At 42.2% G+C, this 14347-nt stretch overlaps 1 protein-coding gene across 2 annotated transcripts; it reads right to left on the bottom strand.

The window, feature by feature from the left end:
• LOC138633390 (lissencephaly-1 homolog B) lies at positions 1–14204 on the bottom strand. Of its 2 annotated transcripts, none has more exons than XM_069719600.1 (11): positions 14025–14204; positions 8358–8626; positions 5431–5515; positions 5274–5348; positions 4800–5006; positions 3189–3357; positions 2931–3033; positions 2498–2726; positions 1747–1848; positions 1490–1646; positions 1–1358 (listed from the first exon to the last, which is right to left on the bottom strand). In XM_069719600.1, exons 2-11 carry the CDS (start codon positions 8387–8389, stop codon positions 1285–1287), a joined length of 1233 nt encoding a protein of 410 aa, XP_069575701.1. In that variant the 5' UTR covers positions 8390–8626; positions 14025–14204; the 3' UTR covers positions 1–1284. The 2 variants fall into 2 exon arrangements, with proteins under 2 accessions (XP_069575701.1, XP_069575708.1); XM_069719607.1 differs by lacking the exon at positions 14025–14204 and adding an exon at positions 13023–13111.
• Between the last annotated feature and the right edge of the window lie 143 nt (positions 14205–14347).

Raw genomic sequence — 14347 nt, 5'->3', positions numbered from 1 at the left:
TTATATTTACAGAATTTTATTTCATTATGTTGCAAACAATGACATCCAGATATATTGATACACAACTTTTACTGTGCGTGTATGTGCATTTGTGAGTGTATGTGTGTGTAAAGAGAGCAGTGAGACCACAGAAAGCAGAATGAAAATCCCGTGTGAGGGAGCCCTCATTGGGTTTAACAAGGCAGAGATAGCGAGCAAGAGGGCACTGGGCGATTCTCTGGGGCGACATACACACACACACACACAAACCTCATAAAAGGTGAGCTGACTTTTTCCTCTGTAAAACACACTTTTGCTATGGGGGCGTGTGCCTGTGCTCTCAGCAGCTTATGGATCATTAAGGTCCTGTGAGTGTCTACTAGAAAGCAAGTTTGTTAAAAGAGATGAAGTAGTATGAATGAACACAGTGGGTGAGAAGCTGTGCCTCCTCTCTCTCCTCTGATCATCAGAGCAGAGACGCCGGAGAGATTCTCCTGTCATAACATACAAACACACACACACACTCACACAACGTATACACACATGTACACGAGCACCCGTCCACTAAACCGCATGTGATTCAACTCGGGAGCTGCATCCTGCTTCATTTTTTTTCCTTTAACTTTTACATCATCTTCTCCTGGACAGCTTCCACTTCTTCCTCTTTTCTTTTACACTTAATTTCCTCACACCTTCTCTATCACCAACCACGCAGTGTCAGACCACAACAATGGAGGCATGAAGTAAAACAAAACTAAACCCCTTCAACAAGGGCTGCCATTGGTTTCCGTGCACTGTCAGTCAACCAGTATCCACCTGCGCCAGCACACAAATATATTTACCCTTTGACCCGACGGGAAGTCATGACAACAGTATGCAAATTCGCAAATTTAAATGTAGAGAATTTTTTTTTTTTGTTGGATTCACCATGCAAGGATACTTCTTATCTTTTTGAGTGTGTTTATGTGTCAGAGATTGCGTGACATTTATTAAGCGTACCCTACATCCAGAATAATTTACACAAAAGGACAATAGTCATCTTAATAGGGCTGGACCAATGTAGGGGAGGAGAGGAGGAGACGGGAGCGAGGAGAGGGGGACGGGGGAGGAGGTCAAGCGCCTTGGTCAACTATGGTTTGGAGTGCGAGAGGTGAGGGGCTGGACTGGGTGTCAGGACAGAGAGAAGAGGGTGCAAGGGAGGGTGGGGTAGGGTGGGGTAGGATGGGGCAGGATGGGGCTTTAGGGCTGCTTTTGGAGTTGGGGGGTTGGGTGGGGAGCAGGATAGGGCAAGAGATACAGGCAGTCTCAGCGGCACTCCCAGACTTTGACTGTCTGATCGACACTGCCTGTCACCACGTAGGGAGCAGTCTTGTGGAAATCTGCGAGAGAAGGAAACATTTGTTCAGGTACTTGCTGTAAGTTCACCACAAGGCTGAAATAAGTTTAATCGGAAGTGCAAAGTGAAGGCTGATCTCGTGTCATGCTAAAATTGTAATGAAAGGCGTCTCACCCAGAGAGGTAACAAAGTGTTCATGGGCACACAAGGTCTTCATGCAGCGTTTGTTCTTGTAGTCCCAGATCCTAACGGTTTTGTCATCAGCACAGCTCACTATGAATCTTCCTCCAGGATGAACCAACACCCCACGCACCCAGTTGTCATGTCCCACCTACAGACACAAGACGGATTATCCACCGCACCCCTCACTCATTACTCATGACCGTCTCAACCCTGAGAGGGTCAAACATACAATCACTTCTACTACTCACCAGGGTCATAAGGCAGATCCCAATGCTGACATCCCACATCTTAATTGTTTTGTCTCTGGAGCCGGAGAGGAGGAAGGGCCCAGGTTTTCCACTTTTCTTACTCTGTGGTAGTGAGACACAGGGACGACGTGAAAAAGTGTTTGGTTACAACAAAGACAACAATACAGTGCGTCATCAAAGATGCCTTCCGAGATATGAAGCAGCAGTTTTCAGCCACGCTGGCAGTACGGCTCCAGGTATGACGGTGCTGGTCCCTGACGTTCTACATAAATATATACAAAACTAATGAGATTCCCATCAGCCTAAGCTGTGGTTCGTATTTAATGCTAATTAGCAAGCATGCGAGCACACTATACTAAGATGGTAAACATTACACGTGCTGCCAATGTTAGCATTTAGCACAACACTGTGTGCCAACACATCCCAAAGATGCTAGCATGTTTGAACTATAAACACAGACGCAGATATGTAAATGCCATATTTTTAAGTAGCTCAAAAAACAAAGGTAAATGTAAGAGTTCTCCTCCACACATTCCCAATTGTGACAGAATAACTGTAAAAACAGCAACGTGATGTAAAAACTTGATCAACGTATTTATTAAACCAAACCAAAACACTTTCTTTTTAATTAAAATTGTGTATATAATGAGGCAGGCATAAATTCAGACGACATTGTCGGTCTGCAGTTGTGCCCCACATGCATAAACACCCTCCGGAGGTAAATGTCAGATCCTGCAGCAGCCATATTTACCTCCGAGCCTGTAGCTTCCAGGATGGTGGGGTGAGCGCTGTCAGGGGCCCAGGAGATACACTCTACCACGTGCTCATGTTCCCGCAACTCAGCTTTGCACTCCTTCGAGGCGACCACCCAGACACGCACTGTCTGGTCATTGGAGCAGCTGGCGATCAATGAGCCATCCTGATTGGGGCGCACCATCCTCACCCACTCCCTGTGGCCTGCAAATGTCTTCACACAGTACCTACAGAGGGAAACATCATAAATTAACTTCTAAATAAACCGTTTTTTTTGGCACTGAATAATTGGAACGAATGCCGTAGTATCAGGTATGAAATAATAATTATTGGAACAAATGATGAAAATGGAACATAAAATATAGGAACGACATCAATCTTAATCTCTACAGCAGCTTGTGGCAGAGAGAGTTGAAACAAGACTCACTTACCCAGTAGCCACCTCCCACATCTTGATGGTCTTGTCTCTGGAGGCAGACACTATGTGGTCACCATTTGGCATGATGGCTACAGACGACACATTGTGATCGTGACCTGAAAAGCAAATTAAGTTTAAAAATTAAAAAAAAAAAAAAAAAAAAATGAATATAATAATAGTTATATTGTAATATTTCTAAATCAGATGGGCAAAACAATTTTTTTTTTTTGTATAAGAGGTGACCCTGTATTTTCCCATTGTTATTTCTTACCATGCATTGTTCGGATGCACTCAAACCCCTGAAAGTCCCAAAGTTTGATGCTCATGTCTGCTGAACATGAAGCCAGAAGCTTTCCCGTCTGGTCAAAGGAGATGTCCTGCACAGAGTCCGTGTGGCCTTTGAGGGTTCGTTCAAAGTCCCCTGCCTCATAGTCCCAGACCTAAAATTACAGCCACAGACAACTATCAATGAGGCACTTCAGTCGCCAATTATCAGAGAACAGAAAAGAACAATACCATTATATCAATATCATCACATTTTACTAATACATTTATTAAACTGGCCAAATTTAAGTTTAGTGACCCAACAAAGTGTTAAGACAGACATTATGTCATCATATCTTTTTTTGACAAATTCTACTAACAGGATGGGGTGCAGGTGACATAATGTGTTGTGACAATGAATCAAATATGAATATCATAAAATAGAGCGACTTGTCGGTAAAACTATTTAAATACCCAAGACTGTGTCATTTATTCAAGGAAATGTAAATCAATAATATTTTGACACAGTTTACTTGCCTAATCAATTAAAAAGCTTGAAATGAAAGAAGAGGGACAGTTGAAAAGAGAAGCATATTTGCATATTTCCCAAGATGCTGTGCTCTGGGGGTGCTGCCTCTGACAACACAAGCATCAGCCCATCTCCACATAGATTAGATGAGCAGTGACAAAGCAGAAAAAAAGAGAGAGGAAGGAAGGGAAGCAGGGAGGAAGGAGGATAAAGGGAGGAGGCAGAGGGGGGCAAAGCGTGTTGAAGCAGAAGCGCAGAGGATAAAAAGAGAGAGCAGCCTCAGATCTGCAGTACAGCTTTGATCTAAAGGGTCAGAACTGCAGAGGATATGTTGTGGTGTGCTGCAACGCTCCCTGATTTTGCTTGTCAATGTTCGTGCAAGCAGCTATAACTGCTTTAATATCTGCCCTGAAAAAGCACATTTTCAGAGCGGTGGTCACTTCAGAAAAGACATCGCAAAGATATTACAATATGCGAATAAGGAGGAAAGAAAAAGGACGATCGACATTCCCAACAGCACACGTGGTACCTTGTAGAGGACATATTAATGCCTAATTTATTGGTGTGATAGTGCTGTTAATTTTTCACACCGATACGTTCCAGAAAAGGATTTTTTTTTTTGTAATTTTTTTTAACACTGAAATGACATTTTCGTAAAGAAAATAAAGTCTATTTTTCGGGAAAACATTTTTTTTATGGAAAATGTGAGCACTTCTCAGCATTTTTCCCACTGTACTGTGATTCAGTGAGTTGCTTCTGTCCTGCAATGTAACATCATCTCATAAAATCCCTGCAATAAACCCGTTTGTTTAAACTGTGTCAGAAAGCTATTGATTTAACTCTCTGGGCCTTCTGGAGGCTGTAGTACTGTGAATCACAATGCAGTAGCGTAAACAGTCGTTCCAATATTTTTGTCGTCTCCCATTTTATATAAAAAGGTGTGACAACAGCTTCAACATAAACTGAAGATAAATTGCATGCATGAAGATTTACAAGTGGGGCCGTCACATTGGAATGTATCAGATTAGCTGTACCTGATAAATAGGTTGCCGATTATATAAACCCCCGTTCGGACATACAGACACGCACCTTGATGGTCGCATCCTCAGAGGCTGTGACCATGACAGAGAAGACGGGGTGGAATATGACACGAGTGACCGGAGCACGGTGCCCGCTCAGGGCGTATCTCTCTGGGGGACGGGGGATCCACTCCTTGGGGTCTCTCTTCTGACCCACAGGGCCTCCATGTGACATCTCCTCCTTGGCCTCATTCAACTTTGACTCCAGCTCCATCACCTGAAGCAGAGCGGCGAGCCGAGAAGCCAGAGTTTAGAGGCTCATTAGCGAATGCCAATAAATTCTTCTTTTTTTTTTTTTAAAGTATTCCATGATTCAAACAGCTAACAATTTTATAACATCACAGCGTCCATTGACTTAAGATTTCAGAAAGGCTGTGAGAGTAAACGTTTTTACCGCCCACAAGATTATTCTGCCATGTGCCATGTACAAACATCTCAGGCGAACTTAAAATATACCATCAATGAGCACAAAAACATTCCTTACCTTCTTCTGTAATCTGATAACTGAGGTCCATTTCTTTTCCAAAAGGCCGGCATACTTTTTATCTACCTCTTCATTCTATGAAGAAAAAAAGACACTTAAAAAGGGATCCACTGTCCTCAATGCATGTACAGTTTACAGTGCATCTGTCTCTGCTTACCATATCTATCTCTGCTTCTTTCTTGAAGGTGGAATAGGCCTCCTCGTATCCATTGGAACGAAGATAGTCGGCTATGGCCCGGTTTCTGAGAAAAAGTCCAATAAAATTGTTTATTGACAGGTTTCAGGTGTTAATCCAATCCCCATTTACAGATGACTTCCTCACAGATGCAAGCATATACCCACTGCCAGTCTTAAATGAGCAATATTGGTGCAATTTCCTTCAATAACACCATAAATGAAGTACATGTGGGATTAGTCACTTTCTTAAATATAAGCGCCACCTTAACAGAAAGGCAGGTTCCTCCTTAAAAGAGGGGAGACCACACCCTAACAGATGGGAGCAATGGGATTCAAGTTTCACAGTTCCATCTTAAATGTCAGTCAATCGGAGCCAGAGCCAAAAGAAATTATAACCCGTCATTGAGGAAAACAAAACATATGGACCGAATCACTGGGAAACTGTTTTGCGCTGCTATGGAAACCAGCGGCTGGCCACAAAGAAAGCAATGAACACTGAATTTGGACGACGCCAAGAGAGGGCAACCCACAAGCACATGGAAACAGAGCCTCAAACACACGTGTGGACTCACTCGAGTGATCAAAGGTGGGGACAAAAAAAGAAGTATAAGAAAAAAGTTTTTTCTACATTTGAAGGGCTGTGAAAAATCACTCAGAGTACAGTCATGTACAGTCAGGCCCATAAATGTTGGAATTCCCAGATAAAGATGCAAAAAGATGCAGCCTACAATTCAATAATAACAGACTGGCAATGAGCATATAGTTGGTTATTCAATAAAGGCAGCCGTTTCATCTTATTTGATTACTTGTTCAGTTCATACAGATTTCAAGTATTCAAACATGTATGATGAAATATTGCATAAGAGTTACTGAGTTAATACAACCATGTTTCCAAAAAAGTTGGGACACTGTTTAAAATGTAAATAAAAAATAGAATGCAATGATTTGCAAATCACATAAAGTAGTTTCGGCTTGTTTTGCTGAAATATGCAAGCCCTTCCCTGAAAGAGACATTGCCTGGATGGCAGCATTTGTTGCTCCAAAACCTGTATATATCGTTCAGCATTAATGGTTCCTTCTTAGATGTGTGAACTACCCATGCCATGTGCACTAATGCATCCCTGTACCGTCACAGATGCTGGCTTTTCAACTAAGCGCTGATAACAAGCCGGGTGGTCCCTCTCCTCTTTAGCCCAGAGTATGCAGCATCCAAGATTGCCAAAAATATATATATTTTTTTTTTCATTTTAAATCAGACCACAGGACAGTTTTCCACTTCGCCTCAGACCATCTTAAATGAGCTCGGTCCCAGAGACGGCGGCGGTGCTTCTGGATCATGTTTATACATGTTTGGGTTTTTTTGCATCTTGGGAGTTCTAACCAGCGTTTGTGGTTAGAACATATTTTAGAAAAGAAGAGCTTCAACTGTGATATTTAACTTTAAGTGACACCAGGAGATATGTGACGGACTCACTTTATGATAGCTTCTCTTATTATCATTGATATTAATGAAAGTAACCTGCATCACCGCGGCTCTGTACACACCAGCTTACCTCCCCGCAGGTGACTGTTCATGTTTACTGCTCTGACTACTCTTCTCCTGCTCACTCTGTCCCTCCTCTTCTTCCCTGTCACGCTCCTCCTCTGCCTGGCAGTGATCAAGGCTCTATTTCCCTCCTTTAAGTTCCTGTTGCTGCACAATGTCGGGTACTGCAACTGCCGTAAGCTCATGTAGACCTGGCAGCAAACATATCGGTTATTTTGCTAAATTTGGCGACAACCGCCACGAGAGTTAGAAACTTTCTTGGCCCGCAGCGTCTCCGCTGCCCCTTTGGTCTGCACGGCATTTGACACGGGCAACAGGACAGAGGGGAGGGGCTGGGGTCTAGCAAGAGATGTGATTGGGCCAGCCCAGTGTCAGTAGAGCAAATAAACCAATGGGTTGCGGTCTCTCCTTCGTGGGCTGGTCGTTGGTGCTGCAATGTTTTGTTTGTTTTTTTATAACGACTACACATCAATTCCCTACAAATTTCGATTGTATCCGCCCAAAAGTGCGTCGGCCCACAGGGAAACTGCCCGGTATGCCCAAAGGCCAGTCGAGGCCTGGACGTACGTACACAAAGTGTTATATAAATGAGTGGAAAAGCTCTTTTATGAGATAAAGGGTGAATATTTCATGAGTAACGGTGCTAAATTTAGGCTGCAGCTTCAGTGGTTCTTTGAATGGTTGATAATCGGAACCCTGATACAAGTTTCTATTATAGACTTTAAACATTAGGCCACCACAGGCAGCAGGATTTCCACATATTTCTTTCAGTTCACCACTTTCAGAATATAAACAGTCTAGATCTTCTTGGCTGACGAGGCTTTCACCCCTACTATATATAAAAATATCTGCTGTTGTGTGACTGCAGTGAACTGAAGTGGGGTGATACTGTATGATCAGCCAGGCAGTTACTGCTGCACATAGCTGCTCTTAACCAGCCATCATTTTTTTAAGTTCCTCCTCCTCGCCCATCCCCCCTCACTTCTTTGCTCCTGTCATGTGGGTTATGAAATATTCACTAAGTAGATATCAAATGAAGCACCTTGAAGCTCACATCTCTTCACATTTCCTCCCTGATTACACTTCCTTGTAAAGGAATGCCCTTTCTCACAACATCTGCATTAACATCTTCTTGATGACTTATCCCAAAGAGCTGCTTTCTGTCAAGAGGAGAAAACATCTGATTTATATCTCTGCTTGTGGCCAAACTTCCAACGTATTGCTGAAAACCCGTCGCATATGCACACTTCACTGCAAGCGCTTCTCTTATTAAGCACTACATGTGTTTTTGTATACATGTCTGATCTTGTTTGCATGTGTAAAGAGTCTGCATTCCCACATATTTACACCAGGGCACTCACAGTTCATCTCTTTGTCTCTGTGACAGCACCATGGTGGCTGCTGTTCTCTCCCTCTCGGGGAGGTGAGGATGAGGTGATGTGGAGGAGAGTCTGGCTGCGAAGTGTGTGGTGGGGAGCTGTCCGATCCCTCTGAGATGTTTTCCCTTCGGAGGCGGCAGATAGAGCGCCACGCAGAAGGGGGTGACCTGTAGATACTGCTGTCAACCAACTGTCAGGACGAGGCTCCTCGATGGTCCAAATCTAACTCGCTAATCAGACGTGTCCATCACCTGGTGAAGAGAGGAAAAGTGGGGAGGGGGGAACAGGTATAGTGAAACAATATGCTCTAGACGAGGTCAAGAGAGGCAAGAAAGTACAACAAGGTTTAATTAAACAATGCTACGAAGCTGGAATTAAAAGAAAAGCTCTTTGTCATCAGATGCATCCATCTTCAGACCCCTCATGCTGCCTCAAGACTACCACATCGATAAATCCCCATACATACATACCGAGAACAAATAACAATGGTACTTTGAATTTACAACCAGATTAGCAACTATTGACCTTCTGTACACCTGAGCTGAACCTCTGGATGTTGCATAACCTAAGAAACATTTTTAAAAAGGTAGCAGCAGATTCTGCAGAGCTTACCTTTCGGAACAATGCAACCACCCGCGGATCGACAGCACACGTTGAAAAATCAAAACACACCACGCAGTGATTGTGAAGCTAACAAGAGTATTCACTTCCTGAGCTTCAACACTGCTGGCACCTGGGGCCACAATGGCACTAAGCTGCTTAGCGGCTAGACCAGACAACCTCGAGTGTGCGCGTGCGTGTGTGTGTGTGCGTGCGTGCGTGCGTGCGTGTGTGTGTGTGTGTGTGTGTGTGTGTGTGTGTGTGCGTGCGTGTACGTACGTCTAAGTCATAGAGACCACAAGTCCTCCATACAGCTGACAGTGCAATGTAAAGAAGGGACTGGACGGTAGCTAACAGGATTAACCCGACATGGAGAGAGGACCTTAAGAGCACGCTGCCCTTGTCTGCATCATTGTCTGGTGCAATGTTCTTGTCACCAACCAGACTGCTTCAAAGAAAACAAACAGTTGAATGATGCTTCTTTAAAAACTTTTTTTTTTTTTTTTTTTAATATATATAAAAAAATATATTCAGATTTTTCTGCATATATTTATGCTTTATAAGGAATATTCTCTTCCAGTGGAAACATGGCAGGAACAGCGTAGAACAAAAACATTTTTTAGGGATGTGCCTTAAGTGTCCAAGAAACAACTCCTCTCTCCTGCCTGCAGACACAATGAGTGACTGAACTGACAGAGCAAGTGATTTCAGCCGAGTTGAACTCTAGAGCTCGGTTCAAAAATAGCCATTTGACCAAACAAGCCGACTTCCAAATTATTACATAACCAAGACAACCTCTGTCACTTTTGCACCTGGCAGAGACTCCTGAACTTCACCACCAGCTGTATTAGCAGGACATGTTTTGAAGGAATGCATGGATGAAGGGTCGTGAAAAATAAATAAGGAACAGTGTGAAGCCTAGTTCTAATAACTAAAAAGTATTTTCAAGTCTTGCAAGAGTCATTCAGGTATTATACTGAAAGGAAATTGCGCTATTATCTAGGCTTACACAGAGAGAACATGATCAGTCATAAATCAAGAAAGAGGGTTCAAAGTCCTGTCTATGGATCAGGCTTATCAAAAGGAAATAATGTGAAGGGAATCTGTTCACAACCTGTGTGGTCACCTTACCACACAGTCCATTTCTCCATGTGCACATGCAACGATTGCTTTTAATGAATTTGTTCACATAAGCAAGATTCTCTAAAAAGGAAGAGGAAAGCTCGAGGTTTGTAATGCTACCATACAATAAGCATCTGTTTGTGTGGACACCACTTGTGTTCCTAGATAGAAACAAACATATTTTCACTTTGGACTTCCAACACAAGCTTATGGTTCCTTTCTGAAGTCACAAATTTGGACTCTGTCATTCAAGAAAGTGCCTTCTGACATCATCGATGAGGTCAGGAGTTTCACTCGGATACTTATCTTCCATACAGCAAAGCAGCTGGATCATAAATTGATCAGATCATAAAAACAAAATGGGAACTGAAAAACGGCAGTCTGATAAATAACAATCCTGCACTCAAAGTTAATTAGTAATTAGTCTGAAGTAGAAAAGCCACAAGACTGCTGGTGAAAGTTCTTCATGATAAGATAAATATGATGTAATGATAAAAAAATATTTTAAGTGCCGGAGTATTTCTTGTGGCAATGCAAATTTACCCCCAAATGGACGGCCACAGTTTGACATTCAATGTGTTTAAGAGGCAAAGTGAAGTATCCTTGCTTAAGATACAGCAACGACACCTTCCTACACCTGGGGAGCCATGACCAGGCTGACCTTGTTACAGAGACAAAAGGAAAACTACATACTCTTTTTGTCTTTCAATATATTAATACAGAATTCCCTTTAAGCATAACACACAAGCACAATGTTATGGTGCGTGCTGGCCAGGTTCATCCGTATGCAGTATAACATGGATCAATTTTATAGGTATGCAAGTAGGACTCTGTTGAAATGATCTTCACAAACATCCGCGCTCATGCACGCTTTCAGTGTTCATCCAAGGACATTAATTGACTGTCATGACTGTCCGCAAGTATAACGCCACGGTACAGCAATTCAGGCCATTACAGGCAGCAGATAACTATGAAACATCTAAAAAAAAAAAAAAAAAAACATTTGAGAAACTGCATGTGCTGCTTAAAAGGTAAACCACAAAAAGATGAGATGCTGTGACTAATTCATGGTTCTGGAGGGGTAATCATGTGTCTAGCTCTTAAAAGACAGCAAAACGCCAATGATACTCAGAGGGCAATCACTTCATATTGATTTTTTTTTGTGGATAGATATTGTAAATACTGTATCATGTTAATGTGTTTTTTTAGTTCACTGCATTAATAATCTGTTTATTTATTTTATGATACAGGTTTAAATCATGTTGCCCAGCTCTTCCTACAATACCATGATTATTTGACCCCGGCATACAAAACATATTGTCCAAACTTTTTTGTTTGTTTGTTTCCGCAATAACAATGCCTTATAAATGGATAAACAATACTACCATGACTATACAAGCATCCAAGTGAAATGACTGAGACACAGCACGATGATGACATTTAATTTAGCTGCTGGTGAAGAAAACCGAGATGTCACTAGTGGATTGAGCAGCCTTTCATCTCCCTGCAGCCACTCATAGAGTCACAACACACATCTAACAACTTCATGGCTCTCCTGCTCGTTCAAGAACTACAAATGTTATAGTGGCATCATCTTTTGCTTTGAACTGTGAAATGTAAAAAGGTAAGATGATGACTTGACTGAGCTGCCATTAGGGAACATCAGACTGTGACGTCAATTATGCCTCATCCGTCTTTCTGAGTCTAACACATAAGTGTTCAATTATAGAGGCAACATGCAAAGGTGTGACAACCTCCCTCTGCAAATGAACCTGGTGTACGTGCATCATTCTCCAAAACAAATTCATTTGTAAACTAAATACATATCATTTTAATGTATCTGCAGGCTCTCCCTTTTGGCTTTTCAGAAGCTCATCCCCACACTGAAGAAGCCGGAACCAGAGAAGGATTGTCATTTTAGCTTGATAATTGACATAAACAATTAGTTAATCAACGAATTCAATATATGATCATTTCAATATGATGGTAGAGCTGGGGGTACGTATGTCCTGATTCACTTTTATAAATAGAACATCAAGGCTGGAATGTTGTTATTAAAATAAATACATGACTTATAAAATCATCTAATTTAGAAGCAAGCATCAATGTAAACCCAAAAGCAGGCAATGAAACCCATTTTAGCAGCATATCGAGCTGTCAGTCATTATACTCTGTTGCCTTCAAGCTGCTGAGCAATGCCCCTCCTTATGGGTGACCTTCTGGCCAAACAAGTCCCTGCTAGCACAAACTAAACCACAAGGCAATGTTTGCTTACAAATCAAGCACCCTGACAAATCTTATTTATTTTCATTGGCAGCCCACAACACTTCGTTGCATTTTCTTAATCAATAATGCCATCCGAGATTGAAATTTTGAGATATTAGTCTAAAACCTCAGTTGAAGAGTTACTCAGACTTGATATTATTCATACTGCAAGTGTTATCATTGCCAACAATCAGGATTTAATTGTAACAGACCATGACAGAAACAAAAAAAAACAGCTTTGACAGAATCTCAAAAACATAAAAGCAATGCAGCTTAAATTTTCCAATTAACTGCTAAGTTAGTAAATGCAGATTTACCCAAGACAGAAGAGAAATAAAATAAAAAGGTGACAAGGCATGTAGAAATACAGCCGACTTAAAGCCGAGGCTGCACTTTCAACAACACCTCCTTACTGGATTTAAAAACATCTACAAAGTAAAAGCTAGAGATTCAGAGATTAAGAAATTTATCTCAAATATATATATTTAAACCCAGAAAGGTTGACAGCCTTCTCTGCAGGCGTGGGCCTTCGCATTTATTGCCATGTCACAGCAATTACAACACAGTTTACTATGCATTCAATTAGTGAAATTCAGCTCACAAGACAAGTTTGTGAAAATGTCGTTTGAGGTGAAATCTGTCTTAAGTCTCGTTCGTTACCAGCTTTTTTTTTTCGCACTGATCCTCATTAGTCTCCACCCTGATTGTAAATCCTCGAACTCATCTTTGCAATATGCATGAAAATCACCCGAATTGGCTGAAGACTGTATTATTTTCTTTGGAGAAAAAAAAATATATATATATATATATATATGAAGTCAAAATCCGGCTCGGGCGACGTGTTTTTAAAGCTTCTTTGGCCACAAGGGCAAAGTTGCAGCAGCGGCTCAGCAACGCCCTTTCCAGCTAAAGGTTTTAGCTTAGCACGATAACGTAGACGTTCACGGAGGCTGTCAGCGTGAGCACGCCAGATTTATAACACACCGAAACACGCAGAGGCCGGTAGTCTACGGGCTTCTTAGTTTACATTGATGAAATACAAATGACAAGTGAACCCTCGAGAGATGTAACCCGAGTTTGATTAACGTTTCGGGGGCTGTTAGCTGACATTCCCCTGAACAAAAAAAAAAACCCAACACTGTTGGCTGCTGTTGCTTGTAAAACAATCATTTATATGACTCATGGGATTTCCAAAATAAAATAAGTCAACATTTTAAATTTAGCATTAAATCGGGAGTATTTTTTTTGAAAAATATGGCAGCGAGCTGACAGCGCCTCAGTTAGCTCAGCCGGCTAACATACCACGTTAGCTCTAAAGGTTCACAACAAGCGCCCTCATACGGAGTCATTCATCGACCGAGAGGCGCGGAGGTGGTTTTAAGATCACGGGTCGCGCTCAGACGAGTCGAATAATATCAACCGTGAGATAATCTCGACGCTCGGGTCTCTTAAAAAAATTTAAAAAAAAAAAAAAAAAAATCGATGGTCTTGTGAATGCCAACTTTGCCAGTTTAGCTTAGCTTAAAGCTTTCGGCCTCTCCGCCATTTTGAGATCGGGACGGTGAAGCGCAGGACACCGCAGGCGAATTTCGTCGTCAAAATAACAAGTCTTTCCAAGTGTCAAAACAAAAACACAGCGGCGCGTAAAAACTGCCAACTTACCCCTTTGACAAACGCAGATGATCATATCCCCCTCGACTGGTCTGAGCGCGCGACGGAAAACCCTCGTTTTGATGTCGGTATTGAGACTTTTCGCATCGACCGGTGCGGACGGTCAGATTTTTTTCCTCCTCTCGGTGCCGCTGCGTTCCGCCCGGCCCCGGCTAACGGTCGCGATGGCAAATCGGGAGCGCGCACGTAGGGCTTGAGCGGCGGCGCGCTACGTGCGCGCCTCACGCTCTTGTAATTAAAGGAAAACCCACACTATGAAAATAAAATGTTGTACCTTCGGTTTTGTTTTTTTTTATTATTATTGTTCTGATGAG

This window comes from Brachyistius frenatus, unplaced genomic scaffold (genome assembly GCF_029030835.1).
Source record: "Brachyistius frenatus isolate BFR_SWC_R1_liver_20210118 unplaced genomic scaffold, ASM2903083v1 Contig_5, whole genome shotgun sequence".
Classification (NCBI taxonomy): domain Eukaryota; kingdom Metazoa; phylum Chordata; class Actinopteri; family Embiotocidae; genus Brachyistius; species Brachyistius frenatus.
The sequence above is the reverse complement of the archived record's forward strand: the minus strand, read 5'-3'. Positions and strand labels throughout refer to the sequence as shown.

Bases quoted from the DNA above. Each gene is read 5' to 3' on its own strand.
- LOC138633390 (XM_069719600.1), bottom strand. From the start codon at position 8,389: ATGGTGCTGTCACAGAGACAAAGAGATGAACT. The intron at 3,358-4,799 runs GTGCGTGTCTGT...CTGTAATTTTAG, and splicing joins CTGAGGATGCGACCATCAAG to GTCTGGGACTATGAGGCAGG. The intron at 1,647-1,746 runs GTGAGTAGTAGA...TTGTGTCTGTAG, and splicing joins GGATCTGCCTTATGACCCTG to GTGGGACATGACAACTGGGT.